This window comes from Chelon labrosus, assembly GCF_963514085.1.
Source record: "Chelon labrosus genome assembly, chromosome: 13".
NCBI lineage: Eukaryota > Metazoa > Chordata > Actinopteri > Mugiliformes > Mugilidae > Chelon > Chelon labrosus.
In genome coordinates, this window is record NC_140346.1 from 29,692,665 (window position 1) to 29,719,003 (window position 26,339).

Genomic DNA, 26,339 nt, shown 5'->3' on the forward strand with positions numbered 1-26,339 from the left:
GACTCTTGAGTCTGATTACAACAGACTAGTTTTGGTTTCAGTCAGATATAGAAATGATTTCAGCTCTATGGGTTTGACTCTCAGCCTAGAGGACGTTAGAGGAACTGCAGGGTTCCACTGTTCATTTATGAAGTTAACAGAGATTATGTCTTAGTCACTTAATGTCACATGGTTCTTTGCTCTGATTGGCTGGAGGACTTCCCAGTTGATGCAGAGGTTTCTTTTCTCAGGATCGTGATGAAATCCAGATGAATTTAAGTCTGAACATAATAAAGTGTTTCTGAGATGAAGGAGGCTGGAGGTCAGCTGTCATGATGTTAATGTCAGAGACAGAAATATCTTCTGTCCTCATGTTTTAACACATCGTACTGCTAATGAGTCTGACAGTAGAGAGAGAGAGAGAGAGAGAGAGAGAGAGAGAGAGAGAGAGAGAGAGAGAGAGAGAGAGAGAGAGAGGAGGAGGAGGAGGAGGAGGAGGAGGAGGAGGAGGAGCAGAGTGTAGATTCAGTCTGTCCTTCGTTCAGTTGCGGCTCAGATGGAGGTTTTTCTTCTCGCTGAGGAGAATCTGACGGCATGACGACGGCTTCCTGAGAGAGAGAGAGAAACATCCTGCCTCAGTTTCCACGGTGACGGCATCCCTCCATCCTCCTCCTCCTCCTCCTCCTCCTCTTCCTCCTCCTCTTCCTCCTCCATCATCTCTCCGTCCAGAAGCTGTCGCCTCGTCAGCGTCGTCAGGATGGGAGATAAAGGAACCAGGTGAGATTTAATGTTCATCTCCTTCCTGCTGGTCATTGTGAAAGGTGTGTGTCTGTGTGTGTGTGTCTGTGTGTGTGTGTCTGTGTGTGCGTGTGTGTGTGGGCCTGTGTGTGTGTGTGTGTGTGTTGTAACGTTACATAACATTGTGTGTTGGTGTGTGTGTGTGTGAGAGACGTGTCTGAGCTGCAGACTGTTAAACGTTACTTTTATTTTGACAGCCAAGGCGAACAGGAAACATGTAATGAGAGTAATCAGATTACTAGTTACTAGCTCAGATACTGTAATATCATCGTCAGACTGTTACTGTGGAGGAAGGAGGAGCTGAGCTTTAACTGAGCGGCTGCAGACAAGATTAATGTGAATGATCCAAGAACAAACTAATCGTTGATCATTGATCGATTATCTCAGCGTCAACAAACAGCTTCAGTTTACGACGTTAGCATCGTTAGCTTCAACTAATAAAAGTCGTACAGGAAGTAGAAAAACAGGAAGTAGACGAAAAAGAACGATGAGTGAACAACGTTCCTTTAATGCGTCGCAGCTTCGTTGTTTAAAACCTGTCGAAACATTTTTAGACGTTAAAGTGTAAAAAAAAAAAAAAGTAAAATAATTTATTATCTGTTAACACAAAACAGAAAAAATAGACGTTAATATGTGAGAGTCTTTCCATCTTGTTCCAACATCTGGATCATGTCTCCAAGTCAACCAGCAGCTGTTGATGGTTCTGATCCAGCGGTAGGTAGAGATCCATTAGAGACAGCAGCTGCTACAATATTCTACTGACCACATGATGGCGCTGCTGATTTACAGACACACAAACTGAGATCAGATCTCAAGTGCTGGCTGGGGACGCATGTGGAGACACATTTATATTAAGACCAGGTAGATGGACAGGTGAGACCAGGTGAGACCAGGTGAGACCAGGTGGAGGCACAGGTGTCATGTGTCGACTGATCAGCTGATTTAGGAGATTAATAATTAATTAACAAGAAACAGAAACAAAAATCTGACGTCTTCAAAGTTTGGCTGAACTGAAACGACCAACAGTGTGCTACGTTAGCATCTTAGCACAAAAATGACTGAAACAAAGAATCATTAGAATCAATGAATCAACTAAAATATTGATTTATTGACCCATGTGACCTGACAGTTAAAACTTTATTAAATACAGTTTCTATTACAGACGTCCTTCTTCTTCTTCTTCTTCAAACTTTCAGTCAAAAGTGTCTGTAAATAAATAAAATAGATACCAGAACCAGGACCAGAACCAGGACCAGGAGCAGAAGCAGAACCAGGACCAGAACCAGAACCAGGGCCAGTGGGCGGGGCTTATTTGTTCCTGTTTGGTTTTTCAGATTCTCTTCAGTCTGAATGTTTTTTGTTTCACGGCAGCAGGAGAACTAACGTGTCTGACGTTTATTAAGACGGGTTTAAAGATGGCGTCCGGTTCCTTCCTGAGGAGTTTCCTGGTCAAACACTGAACTTGTTCTTTTAAAGCTCGGCGTGACGTTGGTGGAGCTGGTTTCAGTTCCTGAGTGTTTTCAGGCTGAATGATCCGAGTGTGAAGCGTCAGGAGAATATTAACGAGTGGACCGAGGTCGGACCGACATACAGAGCAGCTCACACTCCTCCTCCAGCAACACAACACACTCTGAGCCGCAGAGGAACATCTGACATCAACATCTAGTTTATTTTACTGGTTCGTTCTTTGACTCATTTAACTTCATGAAATAAAATAATAAAAGAGGAACATTAAAGCCTGACGCGTTAAACTACAGCAGTGAACAGACTCTGGTTCCTCCACCTTCACCCAATAAAAACAGGAGTGTCTCAACATTAGCAATGCTAGCAGCGCTGTGAGGCTAAATGCTAACATTAGCAGCATGCTAACATGCTCACGGTTTATTTGGATCCTTGTAGCAAAACAAAAAAAAACAGATTCTACAAAACAGTATTTAAACAAACACCTCAGCGTTACTTAACATTTAATGGATGACACAAACTAAACTCTACAGAACTAAGATGAATTAAAGTTATTTTGTCTTAATTTAATATTAAATGTGTTTCTTTTCTTGTTTAATTTGATCATCACAGATTTATGGGTTGTTTTTAAAGATTCAGGTTTTTTTTATTTCTAGACAGACCTTCATGAATCCAACAATAAAAACTAAATAAACTTTTCAAGGATAAAAAACAACAATTAGCATAAAGTGGATCTTAATTAATAAACATGTGTCTGTACGAACCACAGCTCCTCAATGAAACCGTCCTGGAGCTTGGTTCTCACATTTGAGTCAAAAATGAAATAAATTCATCAGTAATCTTGTTTTCTGTCGTCGTAGCTCTTCAGTGAGGTGTTAGCATGCTAGCATTAGCTCATTAGCAGTAAATCCTTCAGTAGAGCAGCCAACTCTGGATCAGCTCTTTATTTTATGTTCACTCTTAATTTCCTCTCAGACTCAGTTTGTTGTTAATAAAAGTGTCAACGATGAGTGTGAGCTCTGAGACCAGGTCTGAGACCAGCTCTGAGACCAGGTCTGAGACCAGGTCTGAGTCCAGCTCTGAGTCCAGGTCTGAGACCAGGTCTGAGTCCAGGTCTGAGTCCAGCTCTGAGACCAGGTCTGAGTCCAGGTCTGAGTCCAGCTCTGAGTCCAGCTCTGAGACCAGGTCTGAGTCCAGCTCTGAGTCCAGCTCTGAGACCAGGTCTGCCAGGACTCGACCCAGAGTTTGAGAATCAGACCATGGATGGGTCGGTTGATGGAGGGAGAGCAGATGATCTGGTGTCGGGGGAAGTCCTCGCTCTTCAGTCCATCACATATTGATCAGACAGTTAGAGTCCATCGATCCACAGAGAAGAAATACCTCTGCACAAAGACACTGAGACAAAGACACTGAGACAAAGACACTGAGACAAATACATGAGACAAAGACACTGAGACAAAGACACTGAGACAAATACATGAGACAAAGACACTGAGACAAAAACATGAGACAAAGACACTGAGACAAAGACACTGAGACAAAAACATGAGACAAAAACATGAGACAAAGACACTGAGACATGTTGACGTTTTATATTTAAATTTAAAACCATTTAACGTTTCCGTCCTTATTGTCCTTCGTGTCAGTCCTCAGATCATAAATCATGACATGGACACATGTGGAGACACCAGGTGTGAACACATGAACTTAGAGATGGACAGGTGAGATCAGATGATGATGTGAGGTCTGAACACACCTGGTCCATGTGTTCATGTCTGCTTTGGTTTTACTGGTGTCATACACTATCAGACCTCTCCCAGCTAACAGCAGCTCTTCCTAGCCTCTTAGCTAACAGCAGCTCTTCCTAGCCTCTTAGCTAACAGTAGCTCTTCCTAGCCTCCTAGCTAACAGTTGCTTCATAGCTTGACTAGGATTCTTTGTGGTGCATTCAGGTGCAACGTTTTGGTCCAGGAGACGTCAGAGTCGGTCTCTGTTGAGGGGGTGATGTTGGTTTGGTGCGTCAGGGTCTCTAACTTGTAGACACGTCATCTTTCTGTTTTAATCGTTCTAATGAATCAAGTATCTTCAGCTTCGTCTCCTTTCGATATTCAACCTGAAACCTGATGAAACACCAGAGGAAAGAGGAAAACTGAAAAACTCAGAGCAGAGCTGAATTATTTATGGTTGTAGAAATATCTAAATAACGTCTAAACGTTAACAGTCGGCCTTCAACTGTTCTTTGACCTGAGTTTACATCTTCTACTAATAATAATACTAATACTAATACTACTACTACCACTACTACTACTAATACTAATACTAATTCCAATTCCGATCTGTTCCTGACTCTTGAGGACGATGAATCTCACGCTGACGTCTGTGGTCTCAGATCAGATTTATGACGGTCGTTAACTCCCATCATGTTGTTGCTGCTGTTCCTAAGAGTCCATCTTTATCTCTGGGCTCTGTTCTCACGTTCTACATCAGCTCTTCTGTCTGAATGAATCTTTAATGGTGTTTATGACTTCCTGTCAGCGAAGCTTTCAGCCTCTTTTCTTGTCCCTTCTGTCTTGATGATTCACTCATCAGTTCGTTCTGATTGATGGAAAATAATTGGACCTTAATTGTCTTCAGTGTGAACGGTGACAGAAACATTAGCTCTGTTTAGCAGTGGATGTTTTCCTGCAGCAGTTCTGGTTGATTTGAGGTTTGAGATGCAGAGCTGCTCCGTGTTAAGCTTTAATTGGACTAATTGCAGAGACGATGGCGGGCTCCCAGGGGCCCCGGCGGTTTCCTGTAAAACGGCGTCCTAATGCTGCTGATTGATGAAGATCCATTCAGGAGGAAGCTCAACGCTAATGGAGCCGCCTCGGCTAATTTATGAGCACAAGAACACAGAGAGGAGGGCGGGGCTTCATCAGGACAGGAAGCTAATGGATGATTGACACTTTGTTTGTTTGGGAGGGTCAGACTCAACCATCCATTAATGAGACGAATTAACTTTGTATTTTTATAGTTTCTTCTGAAACAATAACAAATGTTTTTTACATTTTAATGTTGAAACTTTATTAGAAACTAAATGAATTCATTGAGTCAGTCACGTTGGGTCCAGAGGGTGAATGACGATGATGATGATGAACAAATGATTCATTCATTATCTTTTCTTTTCAGTCTCTTACTTGTATTTTTTGAATGCTTTTGATTTCTGTTATGTATTTTAAACCCTGTCTTACTTTGTACAGTGTCCTTGAGTGTTTTGAAAGGCACCTGTAAATGAAATGTATTATTATTATTATTATTATTATTATTATTATTATTCATTCATAAAGTTCATTCAAAAGTGATTTTCTTTTCTCTGTTTTCAGAGTTTTTAAGAAAGCCAGTCCTAATGGAAAGGTGAGTCGTCCTTGTCTTCTTCTTCTTCTTCCTCTTCTTCTTCTTCATCATCTGACAGGAAGTTACTTTCACACAGAAACAGACCTACTTTATTTTTATCTATATAATTCTAATCTCCACAACAAGAGGTAAAATCGATCACATTAAAAGTTCACCTGTAGAACCAGGATGTGTCTCATCAAGTAGATTAATAATCTGATATTAGTCGACTGTCGCAACAGTAATAAGAGACGTTTTCATGGGAATAAATAAATAATAAGTACATCAGTAACGTCTCAGATCGATTGACAGCTGTGTTCATCCCTCAGCTCACCGTCTACCTGGGGAAGAGGGACTTTGTGGACCACGTGGACTTGGTGGAGCCCGTCGGTGAGATCGGTTTGACTCATTTACTCTAAATCCTTCTCGCTCATCTCTCTTCTGTGGTCGGTCGGTGTTTGTTGACTTTCTCTGATTCTTCTCGTTGAAGATGGCGTCGTTCTGATCGACCCAGAGTACCTGAAGGAGAGGAAAGGTACGATGATTTAAATAAAAGTGTTATATATGACGCATCTTTTAGCGTAAAGGCTTTGACTTTGGCTTAGTTATTGTTTTTAATCAAATAATGATGTTATTCTGTCATTTCAAATAAATCAGCTCAGATTTTCATGAATGAAAAAGTTCTATTATTTATTTGAGATTAATCATCTTTTGTGGCGTTCCTCAGGGAAGCGTCCTGGAGCCTCTGTTCTTTTTCTATTAAACCTTTGTGTACCTGTGATTTATTCATTTATTCTGACTGGTCCTATGTGCATTAAGGTGGAAGTTTGATTTCACACAACTTTAAAGACAGAGACTCTTTAAAAGCTTTACCAACATATCACAATCTTTGCATTGTGAGGCAGAAACAGATGATTAAAACAAGAATATACTCAACTGTGATTACAAACGTGACACCCACCTCTCCCTCAGGATGACAGGTAGAAGGAGCAAAAGGAATATATAGGGGATTACCACAGAAGAAGAAATCACTGAGGAGGAGACTCTGAACCTAAAGTGACTCAGTGACGTCTCCTGACAGAAGAACAGAGGATGGTTCTGTATGACACTGGTCCTCTTGTATAGAGTCTCTGAATAAAGAAGGATGTCCAGCAAAGGTTTAGCTTAGCTTAGCATGAAGACTGGAAGCAGAGGGAAGCAGCTGATCCTCGAACTAGATGTGATTTTCTTTGTGAAGTTTGGATTTTATAAATGATGATGAAGTTCAGATGATTTAGTTTCAGCTTGTTCTTTAATGACCTGGCCGACTGAGACTCCACAGACCTGATGCTAGTTTGATTTTATTCTTTTTTTTTTCTTTCAGTGTTTGTGACGCTGACTTGTGCGTTTCGTTACGGCCGCGAGGATTTGGACGTCCTGGGGTTGACGTTTCGGAAGGACCTGTTCGTGGCGAATGTCCAAGCGTTTCCTCCGCTGCCCGAAGAGAAAAAGAGTCTGACTCGTCTTCAGGAGCGCCTGATTAAAAAGCTGGGAGAACACGCCTACCCCTTCACCTTCGAGGTACCGAGGTCACCGGATCCCAGAACATGAACCAACACTGAGTCAGATTCTCAACACAACATAATCTAAAATATCAGACTTTATAAAGAGGAACACAACAAAGGAACAGACGGGATGAGGGCGGACGGGTGTTTACCTCATCAGCCAGAGAAAGAGGAAGAACAACAAACACTTAACTTTCCATTAACACCATTAGCAGCTGTGGTTTAGACTTTGATTTTAGATTAGATTCATATCATTGACTATAGCACATACACAACAAAATACAATTTGGCATCTAACTGGAAGAACAGCAGCAAGTAGAAAAAGAACCCAATAATAGGGAACAAGTTATAAATATTTAAAACAGTCCCATTTAAAAGTTTTAGAGTTCTTCAGAAGGTTCTACTTTTCTACATAAAAATGAATCAAAACATCCTGAAAGTCAACAAAGAACCCAATGAACACATGAACCAGAACCATGAGACTAAAGTGAGCCAATATTACATATCATGTCCTCCTTGTCTCCAGTATCTGCTGTGACCTCCTTGTAACTAAATGTTTCCAGTAACTGCTGATCAGTGGTCTACAGCAGCTTGGAGGAATTTTAGCCCATTCCTCAGAACAGAACCACTTCAGTTCTGAGATGTTGGTGGGTTTCCTCACATCAACTGCTTGCTTCAGGTCCTTCCACAACATTTCTATTGGATTAAGGTCAGGACTTTGACTTGGCCGTTCCTAAACATTCATCTTGTTCTTCTTTAACCGTTCTTTTGTAGAACCACTTGTGTTCTTGGGCTCGTTGTCTTGCTGCATGACCCAGTTTCTCTTCAGATTCAGCTCCAAACACTTCTGGACAGACAGACTCTCCTTTGACTTTGAAATTAACTCGTAATCCTAGAGGAGCACCTCTCTGATATGTAATATAGGCTCATTTTAGTCTAATATTTGCGTCTTGTGTGTTTGATGAGGTTCTCTTTGTCGACTGATGTTTGGCAGCAGCACCGTCCTGTGTAGATTTCTTTTAGTTTCAAACCAGCAGATGTTTTAAACCGTTACTCTCTAAATGTTTCAGGTTTTTTAATTCACGTGTTTTCAGATTCCTCTGAACCTGCCGTGCTCTGTCACTTTGCAGCCGGGACCAGAGGATACTGGGAAGGTAAAGACTTGATTCAATCCAGGGAACCTCAGTAACAACCTAAATGTATTTAAAGAAACCAGCACTTCAGACCTGAAACCTGACTCTCCTCTCTCAGGCCTGTGGAGTCGACTTTGAAGTCAAAGCTTTCTGTGCAGAAAATGTTGAAGAAAAGATTCACAAAAGGTAAAAGTGAGTCTTCTGCAGAATGAAGGGATGAATTATGGATGAAAGTCAAATCACTCAGTCATTCACAGCTCTCTGCTCAGGTCTGCACCGCAGGACCAGAATAATCCAGAATTCATTTAAATGTGTCAGGGAATCCTCAGCTCTGACGTTCAGACTAAATGTTGTTGTTGTTGCAGGAACTCGGTGCGTCTGGTGATCAGGAAGGTCCAGTACGCTCCAGAGAAACCTGGTCCTCAGCCCACGGCCGAGACCACCAGACAGTTCCTGATGTCGGACAAACCCCTGCACCTGGAGGCCTCGCTGGACAAGGAGGTAACACCTGAACACACACCTGAACACACACCTGAACACACACCTGAACACACACCTGTTTGTTGATGAAGACCAGGATCGTCAGTCTAATAAAGATCTAATAAATGAAAAGCTTCATCTCTGAGTCTAACTCCTGATCCTGTTCTAGTGATAATAGTTCTGTAATAGTTCTGACCTCTGTGGTTCTGTCCCGGTTCTGTCCCGGTTCTGTCCTGGTTCTGTTCCAGATCTATTACCACGGCGAGCCCATCAGCGTCAACGTCCACGTCACCAACAACACCAACAAAACCGTGAAGAAGATGAAGATCTCAGGTTCTTCATGGCTCTGTGTCCTGTTATCTAAAGAATGAATGAACTGATGAATGAACTGATGAATGAACTGATGAATGAACTGATGAATGAACTGATAAATGAACTGATGAATGAACTGATGAATGAACTGATGAACTGATGAATGAACTGATAAATGAACTGATGAATGAACTGATGAATGAACTGATGAACTGATGAATGAACTGATGAATGAACTGATAAATGAACTGATAAATGAACTGATGAATGAACTGATGAATTGATGAATGAACTGATAAATGAACTGATGAATGAACTGATGAATGAACTGATGAACTGATGAATGAACTGATGAATGAACTGATAAATGAACTGATGAATGAACTGATGAATTGATGAATGAACTGATAAATGAACTGATGAATGAACTGATGAATGAACTGATGAACTGATGAATGAACTGATGAATGAACTGATGAATGAACTGATAAATGAACTGATGAATGAACTGATGAATGAACTGATGAACGAACTGATGAACTGATGAATGAACCGATGAATGAACTGATGAATGAACTGATGAATGAACTGATGAATGAACTGATGAATGAACTGATGAACCTGTCCGTTGTGTTTCCACAGTGCGACAGTACGCAGACATCTGCCTGTTCAACACGGCTCAGTATAAATGTCCGGTGGCCACTGAGGAGTCAGAGTGAGTCTGAACGTCTCACTAAACATCTGGTCCAACTCAGTCTGACCTGGTTTTATTTTTATATCTGAAAGGTCGACTTCACTGTGATTAAAACTCTTAAATGAGTCCAGACAGATGGACGTGGATCAGGACCTCTGGTTTAGAGGATGGGTTCTGATCCTGGTAATCTCTTTGTCTCTTGTGTCTTTTCATTTTTAAATGTTCTTCTCAGTGACGTCGTGGCTCCCAGTTCAACTTTCTGTAAAGTTTTCACCCTCACTCCGTTTCTGGCTAACAACCGAGAGAAACGAGGCCTCGCTCTGGACGGGAAGCTGAAACATGAGGACACCAACCTGGCCTCCAGCACTCTGTGAGTACAGAAGTCAGAGACGATCGGAGACAATCTGAGACGATCAGAGACGACCATAGACGATCAGAGACGATCATAGACAATCTGACTGTAAACGTTGTGTCCTGCAGGTTGAGAGAAGGAGCCAATAAGGAGATCCTCGGCATCATCGTGTCCTACAAGGTCAAAGTGAAGCTGGTTGTGTCCCGTGGAGGGTGAGTCCTTCAGCTTTAAGACAACATGTCGTCCTCAGAGACTTTATTCATCAGGATGAGAAGCTGAGACTGAGACTGAGACTAAGACTGAGACTGAGACTAAGACTAAGACTGAGACTGAGACTGAGATTAAGACTGAGACTGAGACTAAGACTAAGACTGAGACTAAGACTGACGATCAGATGGGTTAAAGCTGGTGATGATGATGATGATGATGGTGATGATGATGGTGATGATGATGAGGATGATGATGGTGGTGGTGGTGATGATGATGATGATGATGATGATGGTGATGATGGTGATGGTGATGATGATGATGATGATGATGGTGATGATGGTGATGGTGATGATGATGATGATGGTGATGATGGTGATGGTGATGATGATGGTGGTGGTGGTGATGATGATGATGATGATGATGATGATGATGATGATGGTGATGATGATGATGATGAAGATGATGATGATGAAGATGACCCAGAGTAAATGAGTCCAGTACTGACTCTGCTGTGGATGGTTTTTGTTCCAGGCTCCTGGGAGATCTGGCAGCGAGGTAACCTTTCACCATCTGTCACAAACACTGAGATTTACAAAGGTCACCTGAACGTGTCACAACAACAACCTTCATCACTGCGTTAATGAAGCTGTTTCTGTTTCAGTGACGTCTCCGTGGAGCTTCCCTTCACGTTAATGCACCCGAAGCCTTTAGAGGAATCCATCTACAGAGACGGTCAGACGTGTTCCACTCATGTTTCAGACGTGTTTCAGACGTGTTTCTGTTGTGTTTCATTCATGTTTCAGACGTGTTCCACTCATGTTTCAGTTGTGTTTCAGACGTGTGTCAGACAAGTTTCAGACGTGTTCCACTCATGTTTCAGTTGTGTTTCAGACGTGTGTCAGACAAGTTTCAGACGTGTTCCACTCATGTTTCACATGATTCAGTCGTGTTTCAGACATGTTTCCGTTCTGTTTCAGACGTGTTCCACTCATGTTTCAGACGTGTTCCACTCATGTTTCAGACGTGTTTCGGACGTGTTTTTGTTGTGTTCCAGACAAGTTTCAGACGTGTTTCACTCAAGTTTCAGTTGTGTTTCAGTCGTGTTTCAGACAAGTTTCAGACATATTTCAGTCGTGTTTCAGACGTGTTACAGATGTGTTTCAGACGTGTTTCAGTCGAGTTTCACTCATGTTTCAGACGAGTTTCACTCATGTTTCAGACGTGTTTCAGACATATTTTAGTCGTGTTTCAGACATGTTTCAGACATGTTTCAGACATATTTCAGTCGTGTTTCAGACGTGTTACAGATGTGTTTCAGACATGTTTCACTCATGTTTCAGACGTGTTCCACTCAAGTTTCAGACATGTTTCAGTCGTGTTTCAGACATGTTTCACTCATGTTTCAGATGTGTTCCACTCAAGTTTCAGACATGTTTCAGACATGTTTCAGACGTGTTTCCGTTGTGTTCCACTCAAGTTTCAGACGTGTTTCAGTCCTGTTTCCGTTGTGTTTCAGACATGTTCCAGACGTGTTTCAGACATGTTTCAGTCGTGTTTCAGTCGTGTTCCACTCATGTTTCAGACGTGTTTCAGACATATTTTAGTCGTGTTTCAGACATGTTTCAGACGAGTTTCACTCATGTTTCAGACGTGTTTCAGACGTGCTTCAAAAGTGTTTCAGACGTGTTTCTGTTGTGTTCCAGACAAGTTTCAGTCGTGTTTTTGTTGTGTTTCAGACAAGTTTCAGACGTGTTTCACTCAAGTTTCAGTTGTGTTTCAGACGTGTGTCAGACAAGTTTCAGACGTTTTCCACTCATGTTTCACATGATTCAGTCATGTTTCAGACAAGTTTCAGACATATTTCAGTCGTGTTTCAGACAAGTTTCAGACATATTTCAGTTGTGTTTCAGACATGTTTCCGTTCTGTTTCAGACGTGTTTCAGACGTGTTTCAGAGAAGTTTCACTGATGTTTCAGACGTGTTTCAGACGTGTTACAGATGTGTTTCAGACATGTTTCACTCATGTTTCAGACGTGTTCCACTCAAGTTTCAGACATGTTTCAAACGTGTTCCAGACATGTTTCAGACGTGTTTCCGTTGTGTTTCACTCATGTTTCAGATGATTCAGGCGTGTTCCACTCAAGTTTCAGACGTGTTTCAGTCGTGTTTCAGACTTGTTTCAGACAAGTTTCAGACGTGTTTCAGTCCTGTTTCTGTTGTGTTTCCGTTGTGTTTCAGACATGTTCCAGACGTGTTTCTGTTGTGTTTCAGACATGTTCCAGGCGTGTTTCAGACATGTTTCAGTCGTGTTTCAGTCGTGTTCCACTCATGTATCAGACGAGTTTCACTCATGTTTCAGACGTGTTTCAGACATATTTTAGTCGTGTTTCAGACATGTTTCAGACATGTTTCAGATGTGTTTAAGATGTGTTTTAGACAAGTTTCAGTCGTGTTCCACTCATGTTTCAGACGTGTTTCAGTCGAGTTTCACTCATATTTCAGACGTGTTTCAGACATATTTTAGTCGTGTTTCAGACATGTTTCAGATGTGTTTAAGATGTGTTTTAGACAAGTTTCAGTCATGTTCCACTCATGTTCCAGACATGTTTCAGTTGTGTTTTTGTTGTGTTTCAGTCGTGTTTCAGACAAGTTTCACTCATGTTTCACTCATGTTTCAGTCATGTTCCAGACAAGTTTCAGTCGTGTTTCAGACGTGTTTTAGTCGTGTTTCAGACAAGTTTCACTCATGTTTCAGACGTGTTTCAGTCGTGTTCCAGACATGTTTCAGACGTGTTTCAGACAAGTTTCACTCATGTTTCAGACGTGTTTCAGTCGTGTTTCAGATGTGTTTAAGATGTGTTTCAGACGTGTTTCAGTCATGTTCCACTCATGTTCCAGACATGTTTCAGTTGTGTTTTTGTTGTGTTTCAGTCGTGTTTCAGACAAGTTTCACTCATGTTTCACTCATGTTTCACTCATGTTTCAGTCATGTTCCAGACAAGTTTCAGTCGTGTTTCAGACGTGTTTTAGTCGTGTTTCAGACAAGTTTCACTCATGTTTCAGACGTGTTTCAGACAAGTTTCACTCATGTTTCAGACGTGTTTCAGTCGTGTTCCAGACAAGTTTCACTCATGTTTCAGACGTGTTTCAGTCGTGTTCCAGACATGTTTCAGACGTGTTTCAGACAAGTTTCACTCATGTTTCAGACGTGTGTCACACATGTTCCAGACATGTTTCAGACATGTTTCAGACAAGTTTCAGTCGTGTTTCAGACAAGTTTCACTCATGTTTCAGACGTGTTTCAGACAAGTTTCACTCATGTTTCAGACGTGTTTCAGTCGTGTTCCAGACAAGTTTCACTCATGTTTTAGACATGTTTCAGTCGTGTTCCAGACATGTTTCAGACGTGTTTCAGACAAGTTTCACTCATGTTTCAGACGTGTTTCAGTCGTGTTCCAGACATGTTTCAGTCGTGTTTCAGACGTGTTTCAGTCGTGTTTCAGACATGTTTCTGTTGTGTTTCAGACAAGTTTCAGTCGTGTTCCACTCATGTTTCAGACGTGTTTCAGTCGGGTTCCACTCATGTTTCAGACGTGTGTCACACATGTTTCAGACATGTTTCAGTCGCGTTTCAGACGTGTTCCACTCATGTTTCAGATGTGTTTCAGACGTATTTCACTCATGTTTGAGACGTGTTCCACTCAAGTTTCGGTTGTGTTTCAGACAAGTTCCAGGCCTGTTCGTTGTTTGTTTAAGGTTCCTTATAAAACTTCTCAGTTGAATTAATCTGACGACATGAACTGTTCTTTTACAGAACAGCTTTTAGAATCAGTGATGTGAAGAGTTTGTCTCAACGTGATGATTTAATGTAGATCAGTTTCAGCTCTGAAACGACTCTCCTCCTTATTTCTCTCTCTCTCTGTCTCAGCTGCAGATGAAGCTCCGATCGACACAAACCTGATCGAGTTTGACACACAGTAAGCAGCGTCCTCTCTTCCTGTCTCTACTCTGAGCTCTGATTGGCTCTGCTCTGGTTGACGGTCTCGTCGATAAGCCTGACAGCAGAGAGGGTTTCCTCTCCGCCTGCTGAACCATTAACTGTGATGGACTCGTCTCCAGAGTCTCAGCGTTAATGCGTCTTAATGCTGCTGCTGTGGGAGCTGCAGGAAATGGGCTTTAAACTGGAAACTCATTCTGCCGTCAGCAGAGCCTCGACTAAACAGCAACTCTGCATTTCACTGATTATTTCATGATCCACAACAAAAAGGAATTGATTGTTGCAGTCATTAAAAACATAATGAGGAGATGTAACCCAGCTACTGATCTACAGTTATCTGCAGGAAGTGACTCCCACCCAACCAAACACATGACACAGAAATATTAGACTGAAATGAGCCAATATTACATATCAGAGGGTTTAGGCCAAATCAGAGTCCATCTGTTCAGAGGTCCATGGGGGTGGTAAGGTCCTGGTTTGGGCCTGTCCTGCTGCATCTGGACCAGGACGGCTTGTCCTCATTGATGGACCAATGAATTCTGAATTCTACCAGTGAACTCTAAAAGAAAACGTCAGGACATCTGTCCATGAGCTGAATGTGAAGAGAAACTGGGTCATGCAGCAAGACAACGAGAACCAAGAACACAAGTGGTTCTACAAAAGAACGGTTAAAGAAGAACAAGATGAATGTTTAGGAACGGCCAAGTCAAAGTCCTGACCTTAATCCAATAGAAATGTTGTGGAAGGACCTGAAGCAAGCAGTTGATGTGAGGAAACCCACCAACATCTCAGAACTGAAGTGGTTCTGTTCTGAGGAATGGGCTAAAATTCCTCCAAGCTGCTGTAGACCACTGATCAGCTGTTACCAGAAACATTTAGTGACAAGGAGGTCACAGCAGATACTGGACACAAGGAGGACATGATATGTAATATTGGCTCACTTTAGTGAATAAGTTAATACACAGATTAAGCAGCTTTGTGTATAAAAGATAAAAAGGTTTTCTCTGTAGTTCAGAATAAAATCAACACATGAACTCCTGGTCAGTGAAACAACATAAATGCAGTGTTGGGCAACGTAATACATTATGTATTACTTGTTACTGTCATTTCAAAGTAATTCGTTACATTATAATATTACTGTCTCTGAATTGTAAGGCATTACACGACTACTGCATTACTTTTAAGTTACTTTCACCAAAATAACTGCATATATATATATATATACTTATTCTAAATGTATCTTATTATGCTCCTAGGCTTAAGGCTAACAACAGAAGAATGTAAAAAATAAAGAAAAGAAACTGCATTTAAATGAGAAGATGAGGTAGGAACAATAAGTGCAAAACTAACTTAAGGTCAATAAACGTCAAAAAAGCAAGTTAACCTCCTGACTACCAGGAAAAAAAATATTATCCAATCACATTTTTTCTTTAATTCCCCAATCTTTGTAAGGTAATCAGAATGCTGAATTTTTTTTAAAATAAGTTTGTATGTTTAACATTTCATATAACTGATGGACGACATTTTCCTTAATGAGAAAGAGAAAGGTACCAAAGCCCCGCCCCTTTACATGTGTTATCATTGTAAAAGCTGTAAATGTCGTCTGTAGACAGGCAGTATTAGTCTCACACCTTGCTTTAACATCAACACATATGCACAAACCAAAAGCTTAATATAAACCGTGGCACCGCTCTAAATGTTTCGTTGGATTACTTGTGCTATTTCGCGACGTAGATCGATCTTTTGGTTTCGCACATAAAGTGCACTTAACTACTGTGCTCCTCGTATCTTTGTCTCTAACAAACTGAAAATAATGAGAGTATGTCCATCTCGAAAATGTACTGTCCAACGTCGAGCCTGCTTCAGCGCAAATTTTTCTCCTCTGCTGATCTCGCGGTGTTATAGTATAAAAACAAAACAACACTTAATTTCGGGTTAAAATGTATTGTAACGCGTACTGACCTTTGTACCGAGTCAATTATTACCCAGTTTTTTTTTGGAATGCCTTACATTACCTCGTTACAGCAAAAAGCAATACATTACAGTAATTACATTACTTTGGTAACGCGTTACTCCCAACACTGCATAAATGAATTAAAAATATTTAATAGGAAATTAGTGATAGGTGCATAAATATTCAACCCTTCAGGTCAGACTTGAGGTAGTTAGATGAACTTTTTTTTTCTAATAGTTTCCATTTGTTTTAAGATGTTATGCTAAGCTAACTCTTCCTGTACCTTTATCTACTATTCAGAGCTCTGTCTTCTCCAATATGACAAAAAAGTTCTGAACAAACAAATTTGTCTGAACCTCAAATCTTAAAGACTCATAGTTTGTTGTGGCGTTCACCTAACACAGCCACTGATATAATAACTAACCAGCGCCATCATGTGGTCAGTAGAGTATTGTACCATATCTGATAATATATGATACATGGACCATGACAGTCGTAGCTTCTGCTGGTCGTAGTGTGAAGACACCGTGGAGGTCGGGTTGTGACCTTGAATCCATCTGACCTCTAACGACCTTCTCTCTTCCTCAGCGATGACGACATCATCTTTGAAGACTTCGCCCGCCAGCGGCTCATTGGCGCCAAAGAGGACGAGGACGAGGAGCCGGCGGAGTCGCCCAACCTCAACGACAGATAAAGACGACGAGCGACGACATTACCGCCGCCGCCGCCGCCGCTGCCGCTGCTGCTGTTTTTGTTTCACTGCTGTTTGTAGTGTGGAGCTAACGGAGGTCACCTGTAGGTCAAACCTGTCCGGACACCCTTTAAACTCTGAGTGGTGCCGTGTTTGTGTGCTCGTCCATCTTCATCCTCTAGAACACCACTGACATCCGTCCAGTTTTCAGACGGAGCAGCCGGCGGGAACACCGACCCGACCGGCGGTAGCATGCCTTCAACGCCTCTGTGTTTCAGGAGTCCAGCTGTGGTGAGATCAGTTTTAATGTTTTGTATCAGAGGGTTTTTCATAGAGAACCACACTGCCACACCTTGGTTGATCTGAAGTAGCTCCACCCCCAGAGCCACGACATGGACATCAGGGCGGAGAGGACACTGACCTGCAGGACGTCCCAACTCACCGAGAGGACCTTAACCTGAGAGGAAACTGTTGCATGAAATACATCAACACTTAGTCTGATTTATTAATAATCAGCGTGTTAGAGGAGGAGTTCACCTGGTTTCACTTATTTATGTCAAATCTTATCTGTCAGTATTCAACGTGTTCCTGTCTGGTTCAGTAAACGCCACGTGATCTACTTTATCTCTCAATTAACCAAGAAAACAGTTTAAATATCAACGTTAATCAGAATCACTTCAACTGTTTCCTCCTGAAACGTGTCTCCATCAAAAAACGACAAATACTAACGATCAGAGGATTCAGAGACGTGTGTTTAGTTCCATATTTAACATTCAGTTAAAAGGATTTATAAACATCTGAGTATTAAAAGTCTTTAGTTGAAACAATCAGACGTGTTTATCTCAGTCGTCCAGGTCATGGTTTGTCCAGAAAGACAAAGACAGACAAGACGTGCTGAGTTTTATTGAGACGTAGTTTAAGTTGAATAAAGTGAAGAATAAAACTAGACCAGTTATCCAGATCCAGATCCAGATCCTCTTCAGGTCAGGATTCAACTGAAGGACAAAGGGACAGTCTTTAGAGGACAACCATGTCCTCATTTTACCTAGAGAAGACGTCTGAGATCTAATCTGAACACCTGTCCCCAGGAAGTTTCCTTCACACCTGGAGACAATAAGGATTCATTATAAAAACACTAGAACCAGGTCCAGGTTCAGATCCAGGTCAAGGTCCAGAGCCGCCAGGTCCAGGTCCAGAACCAGAACCAGGTCCAGGTCAAGGTCAAGGTCCAGGTTCAGTTCCAGAACCAGGTCCAGGTTCAGGTCCAGGTTCAGGTCCAGGTCCAGGTCCAGAACCAGAACCAGGTCCAGGTTCAGGTTCAGGTCCAGAACCAGAACCAGGTCCAGGTCCAGGTCCAGGTCCAGATCCAGATCCAGGTCCAGGTCAAGGTCCAGGTTCAGGTTCAGGTCCAGAACCAGAACCAGGTCCAGGTCCAGGTCCAGGTTCAGGTTCAGGTCCAGGTCCAGAACCAGAACCAGAACCAGAACCAGGTCCAGGTTCAGGTCCAGGTCCAGGTCCAGGTTCAGGTCCAGAACCAGAACCAGAACCAGGTCCAGATCCAGGTCCAGGTCCAGATCCAGGTCAAGGTCCAGAGCCGCCAGGTCCAGGTCCAGGTCCAGAACCAGAACCAGAACCAGGTCCAGATCCAGGTCCAGAACCAGGTCCAGGTCCAGGTCAAGGTCCAGGTTCAGTTCCAGAACCAGGTCCAGGTTCAGGTCCAGGTTCAGGTCCAGGTCCAGAACCAGAACCAGAACCAGGTCCAGGTTCAGGTCCAGGTCCAGGTCCAGGTCCAGGTCCAGGTTCAGGTCCAGAACCAGAACCAGAACCAGAACCAGGTCCAGGTCCAGATCCAGGTCAAGGTCCAGAGCCGCCAGGTCCAGGTCCAGAACCAGAACCAGAACCAGGTCCAGGTCCAGATCCAGGTCCAGGTCCAGGTCCAGAACCAGGTCCAGGTCCAGGTGAGTATCAGGTCATTATCAGACTCTAGTCATGTGACCTTCAGGTGATAAAACCCTAAACTCTCCACCATCATCTAGAGCTGAACACTTGGAGGAAACGTCTCCTAGAAACACAACACGTCCAGATGTCTTTGTCTTTGTCTTTGTCCCTTGGTCAGATAAATGACTTGGACGTTTTAAATGTGTTAATGAGGTTATTAAAAAAGAGAGTTGATGCTGAACATAAAATTATTAGGAAAAGTTCAAATCTTATATTCATAACAAACAACTGAAGTCTCTGAGTGTCCCTGAACGCACCAGCAGGAGGCGCTGCTGCAGAACGAATCCACTCATTAATATAAAGTGTACTGAGCGTTAAATCCGTCCTAGTGCAGATGTGTTGTGAGTGTGTGACAGTGGATGACGTGTGTTTTTAACTGTAACATCAGAAAAACCCAAATATCTCATTTCTACTGTTCCTTTTAATTTGACAGGAGACGTGTATATTCCACCTGAACTTTAATAAAAAGACGTATGTGAAGGTTTGTCAGCGTCTTCATCAAAAGTTCACGAAGGAAACGGAACAAAACTAAACTCACATCATCTCAACTTGTTGATTTAGTTCAGGTTCTACATGTCGTCACATCCAGTCTGAGCTCAGAACAAGAACACTTGTTACAACATCTGAACTAATGATCAATGATGAGTTCATTATGAGATTTAAACTGTTTATTGGGATAATTAAACATCATCAGGAGGATGAATGAACGAATGAATGAATGAATGAATGAACGAATGAACGAATGAATGAATGAACGAATGAATGAATGAACGAATGAGGAACAACTTCCTGCTGCTGACGTCGCTGAGGAACGTGGACGTCTGGTTTGACTCATTGTACCTGAACAGTGAATCAGTCTCTTAAAGTATTTCTTACTTTTCTTTCATGTTTCACAGCAGGCCCCCCCCCCCCCCCCCCCTTCCCCTGCCTCACCTTTGACCTCCTCCTTCCTCCTCCCCTGACTCATGCAGTGGTAACGTGATGGTAGAGGAGGAGGAGTCAGATTCGGAGGCACCGCTGAGTGGAAACAGTAATTAAATTAAATTCTATATGTGGTATTAAATGTGGTGATGGATGAGATCCAGGAACCTCAGACCAAATAAAAGGATCAGACTTGAACTGAATATATGATGAGTCTTTACACCTTTTAAGATTTATCCAGAACCAGACCCAGAACCAGGGACCAGATCAGTCTGGTTCCAGAGGGTTTTACATTTTAATCTGTTCTTGGCCTCAGAGCAAACCTTCAGATCCTCAGCTCCACTGGTTCCAGGGGCCCCACTCGTCAGGGGCCCCACTCATCAGGGGCCCCACTCGTCAGGGGCCCCACGGACTGAGAGACCTTCGTGGTTTAACACTATATAATAAGTACACATTATGAAGCATTAATAAATTCATTCATTCATCTTTTATAACATTAATAGACATCAGGCAGCAGTTTACAGACGTAGTTCTAAATGATTTGTTCTATAACGTGTTTATTATTATTAAATATTAAAGTATTTACAAACAGTGATTCATTAGAAAATGATTAATAAACTATTTAAATTAACATTTATACATCAGGTACTATAGTCACTGAGTTAATAAATGATTTATAAAGACGTACTTTTACTGTGATTCATGATTAATTCAGGTATAAAACTTTTAGTGTTTGTTAATGAGGAAAATATAAAATGAATAAACATCTGTAATCTCTGATATTCACTCTGAAAATGTTTAGTTATGTGGCCAGAAGACGAATGAATGAATGAGTGAATGAGGAACATGGATGTGTTCCGTCTTCATCCAGTAACGTCTCTGCACTAGACTAACTCATTCATTTCATCACAATCAAACAGCTCTAAACTATTTCACTTTAAACTCCAGACTTTTACCAAAGGAGAAACTTTCACCGAGATTATTTTCTTCGCTCTGAGTTTAAAAATCCTCAAAAAGCCGCTTCGGATTTCTTTGGTCCGGACGCCGTAGATGATGGGGTTGACCGTCGCTGGGAGCAGGATGTACAGGAGACCCATGAGGGTGTTGAGGTCTGTGGGTATGGGGATCCTCAGGTTGTGGGACAGGAAGGTGATGCTGCCCACCAGGTAGAAACACATCATGACCATCAGGTGAGTTCCACAGGTGTGAAACGCCTTCCAGCGATCTTCTCCGGCCGCTGCCCGTAAGACGACGCTCAGGATCTTCACGTAGGACAAGAAGATGAGCGGTATGTCCACGCCCACGAAGCAGATGATCACGGCCAGACCGGCCGCGCTGCTGCTGGTTGTGCTGCCGCACGCCAGGCTGACCAGCGCCATGTGGTCGCAGTAGCAGTGCTGGATGATGTTGGAGCTGCAGAACCTCAAAGAACCCGCCAAACCCACCAGAGTCGCCATGATGGAGACGCTGCGGACCAGAGTGAAGAGCAGCAGCTTCATCAACATGGACGAGTCGATGAGTTCGGCGTAGCGCAGCGGCTTGCAGATGGCCACGTAGCGGTCCAGCGCCATCGCCAGCAGCAGCGTCGACTCCACCGAGGACAGGAAGTGAGTGAAGAACATCTGAGTCAAGCATCCGGCCAACGAGATCTGGTTCAAGTCGAACAGGAGGCCCAGGAGCATGTTAGGGACGATGGCGGTGACCACGAGGATGTCGACGACGCAGAGCGTGCAGATGAGGAGGTACATGGGGCTGTGCAGACCCTCCACGCTGCGAATGACGTGAACCAGCACGGAGTTTCCCGTCAGCACCAGCAGGTAGGACGCGGATAACGGCAGCGCCAGCAGCCGGTGGTGTCGCTGCAGCTCCGGGAAACCTCTGAACAAGAAGGTGTCGTGGGAGAAGTTCCCTCCCAGCGACGCCTCCAACATGATGCTGGCTTCACCTGAACAGAACCCAGATCCAGACCAGAGCAGTCAGACAAAGATGGAAACCAGTTGAGGAGCAGCTCATCAAGATGACATTTAATGAATCATAAAGAGTCACTTACTGGGATCCAGCCATCAGGAGACCTCGACGCTGCTGGGGCATCTGAACGCTGAGAAAACAAGAACTAAAAATAAACTAAACATCAGACAAGACCTGGACTCACAGTGTCCTTTAGAACGTTCCACATGTCTTCATAAAAATGACTCAAAACAGTCCTGAATAGATAAAGAACTCAATTAAACACATGAACCAGAAATAATACACTCTAACCCTGACAGGCCCAAAGCAGGACACCAGCGCCCCCATGTTTGATGGAGGGATGAGGTCCCTGATTTATTGAAACTAAACCAGGAACTGAACCACATCTGAGTCTCATTATGTTGATGGAAACACTTCTGAACACATGGACTCTGATTGGATCCTAGAGGAGCTCCTCTCTGATATGTAATATTGGTTCGCTTTTGGCTCAAATGTTTTTCCAAATAATGTGACTATCCTGTAATGTGATGTAGATACAGAAATGAGATGAATGAATCAAAAGTATTTTTATTATCACTTGTTATTATTAATCATTATTACGTGTTAAACATATTAACAGCGTTTGTAGCTGGTGACTCAGGTGATTTGATTGTTAGTTTAAATCAGATTTATTTCTATTAATGAAGCTCAGTTAAATCTTTTCTCTTATGAAGCATCATTTTCATTTTGAGTAGCTGTGTAACGTTATTTATTTTTTATCCACAACTCTCATATCATATATTTGTAAAGCATCTTGAGACAATTGTTGACTCGTCGGTGTGGAGAAAATCATTTTAGATTTCTGTTGAATTCTCTGTGACGTCAAAATGACTGAAAAGTCTTTGTCAACTAAAAATGATCTTGACTTTGTTCAAGTCAAAACGAATTAGATTTTCTAAATGCAGTGAGTGGTAGTTATTTTTTTTAGATTTAATTAAGGCGAACATCAAACATCGTCTATTTTTCTTCCAGTTTTCCGTCATAGAAAATCAAATTCATTTTGACTTGAACAAAGTCAAGATCATTTCTAGTTGACAAAGACTTTTCAGTCTTTTTGACGTCACAGAGAATTCAACAGAAATCTAAAATGATTTTCTCCACACCGACGAGTCAACAACGTTAAAACCACCAGAACTCAAACACACTACAATACGTCCTCAACTGTAAAGGAAATGAAACGTCAGATTAAAATCCTCCAGTCAGGAAACACATTCAGAAAATAATTGTGAACTTGCTCATTAGTCTTTAATCAATTAGTCAACTTGAGAAAATTAACAAGAGTAAATAAAATTTTAAATCACAGAACTTCCTAAAATTCTGGGCCGGATTTAAAATTGAAAATAAAAATAAATTATTTCAACAATAACTTTCCTACCTGCCGCCGGTCGTCAGGAGAAAACAAAGCGTCCCCTCAGTTCATCTTATAACCAGAGTCCAAATGTCCCACAGGAAGACTGAGCTCAAACACAGCACCACTGTGATTGGCTCAAACCAGTTTGTTCCAATTTAAACATCCAATTTAAATCTCCACAGATTCTCCAGAGTTTCCTCAGTTTGTCCACGGTTAATAAGACACCGACACAGAGACGTGAGATTTGTCTTTCTCATTATAACTACGAATCCAAAAACAAACATTCTTTTAATAAAAGATTCATATTTAGTTGTTTTGAGGCAGGTCCCTCCAATATCGTGAATATTTGTTGGTTTGACAATAAATTAGATTTCTTGGAGTATTGGACTAATGCTCGAACAAAACCAGACATGTAGAGGACATCGGGTCGGAAGCTGGGACTCAATCTCTCAGTCATCAATAAATACATTAATAACCAGCGCTGCTTCCTGATGAGATGTTTTACAGACAGATTTGATCACTTTATGCCAAACTGAAACTCTAAATCAGGAGAAGATTCCTCTGAGGTTTAAATTGTAAAATCTAATTTGTCTTCTGTTCCCTTATGAATCCCAGTCGGCCATGTGTTGTCATCTTTCCTTGAAGCTAATTGGCCCTTAAGTCGAGACAGCAGAGTTTAGTTTCCTCTGAAAAGACGCTGGGATTAATTATCTGCTCGGTTTAATTAGTCCTTTCCATCCGACTGCTGGGACTCTGAGAGCTGCAGGGGTAATGAGCTTTATGTCCCACTGACAAACTGAATGGCTTTCCGTACACTGTGTTCACTTCACTTTAACAAATAAAACATTCTTTGATCCTCTTTACATCCTGTTCGATTTAAGTCCATAAAGATCTTAATACTGGCAGCATATCAAGCCTAACCCCAAAGAAGACTCCTCTTGGTGCCTCGGAGTTGTTCCAGGTGGTTTTTGGTCTTAACCTGGGTACACTGTGCTGCAAATGAATAGTAATCACTGCCTTCATGTGGATCACAGTGTCACTGTCCCCTCTCACCCACTGCATCAGACTGTTTCAGACCTCAGCAGCTCCTTCAGCAGCAGACTGCTGCATCCACGCTGCAAGAAGGAACGCCACTGCAGGTCATTCATCCCAGCTGCCATCAGGCTGAACAACACCAGCCTGAGTCAATAAAAACCGTCTTTCTGCACAAATTAATCTGCCTTTTTGCACGAACCACTACCTCACCAACTCATAGTTTTTTTTTCAAAGTTTAAGCAACTATTTATTTGTAAAGTTTATTCCACCACCACACTGTGGATACAGAATGTCTTTATATTTCTAGTTTTTTCTCTCCATATTTTTTCAGAGTATTGTTATTTTTTTGTATATTTTTTGTATATTTTTTGTATATATTTTTCAAAATTTTGTATTTGTGTTTTTTTGGTAACTTTTTCCCTGTCGAAGTTGTCACTGTTTTCTGTATATTTTTTTTTTGCCAAATTCCATGCTACTGAGACAAGGAAATTTCCCATACGTGGGATTAATAAACATGTCTGATCTATCTTATCTTGTCTTATCTTATAACCAGTGTTTCCATCTTTTGAGGAACTCAGTCAGGAACTCCTCTGGTTGCATTTCCTTCAGATAAACAAGGATTCAAATGAAATTTAAGGAGATTATAGAGTGGAGTCAGTGTGACTTCAACACTAAAGTTTATCTGGAGTATCTCTGTTGGGAACTGATTCTGCTCCAGCAAAGATCTGCTGGGCCAATCAGATCGTCCAGGGGCGGGGCTTAATGTGGTGATGGACAGGAGAGTAACAGTAGTCATATATTTCATCTAAGTGCTGGGGAGTTGAATTAGTTTACAACTGTCACAGTCAGAGAAACAAGGTGTTTAGAGTTCACTGTCACCAAACTGATTAAGAGACTCTGGAAATAAAGAGGAAAATAATTTGAAAAGAAAGCGAAAAAGAAGTTGAAAAAAAAAAACACACCATATTTTGAAATGCTGTCTTCATACAAGTCCGAGTCAAGAGTAGCTACTGGCTCCAAGAGTAAATCCTACGTTTGGAAGCCTTCAGTAAAATATATCAGATGGACTCCAACCATGCTCAATGATTATGTTTACTGAACTAATTTTGCTTTTGGTTTAAACTATTTTTTCTTCTTATTTGTGTTGGTCAACTTTCCCAGATGTAATTGGACCTTCCTTAGACCTTTATCCACTTAGGTCTGTGAAAGTTGTGAAAGTTTTTAGTCATCCGAGTCATGGTATAACAACATGGTGTAACAAAGACAACTGGACTTTTTGGGTCGAAGACATTTAGCCAATTGTCCCTTATCAATGTCGAGCAGATGAGCAATCAGCCTATCAAGGTATCTGCCAAGGGATACACATCCCTGTGCTCCTTCTATCAATACTGAATATTGGCCAGATCACTATATCTAACTAGTGTCTTGCTCATCCTTCCACTGAAAACCAAAGAATTCCAAAACCATCTTCATGCTCCCGGGTTACGGGTACTTGCAGTACTACATTTTTACACAGCGTCAGCTCACCTGACCTGATTCATGTAATCACTATTATGTTTGACTTAACTTTGAGCTCCTTGTCTCCCCACACTGAAGAGGGCCTCCCCCACTTTCTCTTGTCATGACTGTACATTACAAAGGAGACATTTTCAGACATTACGTTGAAAAGACTTCCCTTAATAAAACACAAACTCTGACGTGTAAGGGTTAGGGTTTATTTGCTAAAAGGAACATCAGTCTTATGGTGAGCCAACATTTTATAACACATTGGTATGTCACACATGTCTCCACGGTAGCTCATCTCCAAACTTGATAATGACAAACGTGTAGGGGTGTGACGCTCGAAGCTGATGTTTCGAAACAGGGTCGAGCTTCCGAAACGCAAGTGTTTCAAAAAGTGTTTCGAAGTGTGGTTCAAAACGCCCATGTCACGTGACCATGGCTAAGTGAGGCTTCGTGGTGTTTCAAACTGGTTTCACCTGGTGGCACACTTGCCGAGCCGAGTAATTAGCCAAGTCCCACAATGCTTAAAAGTCATTCAAACACA

The 26,339-nt window shown here is 41.9% G+C and overlaps 2 protein-coding genes across 3 annotated transcripts; one reads left to right on the forward strand and one right to left on the reverse strand.

Annotated features, from left to right (window-relative positions):
* Positions 1 to 736: 736 nt before the first annotated feature.
* On the forward strand, positions 737 to 16,983 carry arrb1 (arrestin, beta 1; the record flags this gene model as incomplete). Of its 2 annotated transcripts, none has more annotated exons than XM_084558657.1 (16): positions 737 to 756; positions 5,604 to 5,634; positions 5,943 to 6,003; positions 6,104 to 6,148; positions 6,977 to 7,173; positions 8,252 to 8,311; positions 8,409 to 8,476; positions 8,656 to 8,791; positions 9,019 to 9,103; positions 9,725 to 9,797; positions 10,009 to 10,146; positions 10,257 to 10,340; positions 10,870 to 10,893; positions 11,000 to 11,079; positions 14,273 to 14,315; positions 16,878 to 16,983. In XM_084558657.1, the coding sequence occupies 16 exons, from the start codon at positions 737 to 739 to the stop codon at positions 16,981 to 16,983; spliced, it is 1,251 nt and encodes a 416-aa protein (XP_084414783.1). The 2 variants fall into 2 exon arrangements, with proteins under 2 accessions (XP_084414783.1, XP_084414784.1); XM_084558658.1 differs by having other exon boundaries at positions 11,000 to 11,070; positions 14,267 to 14,315.
* A 3,848-nt stretch (positions 16,984 to 20,831) lies between these two features.
* Positions 20,832 to 21,830, reverse strand: or55e1 (odorant receptor, family 55, subfamily E, member 1; the record flags this gene model as incomplete). Its single annotated transcript, XM_084558844.1, has 1 exon — positions 20,832 to 21,830. One exon carries the CDS (start codon positions 21,828 to 21,830, stop codon positions 20,832 to 20,834), a length of 999 nt encoding a protein of 332 aa, XP_084414970.1.
* Between the last annotated feature and the right edge of the window lie 4,509 nt (positions 21,831 to 26,339).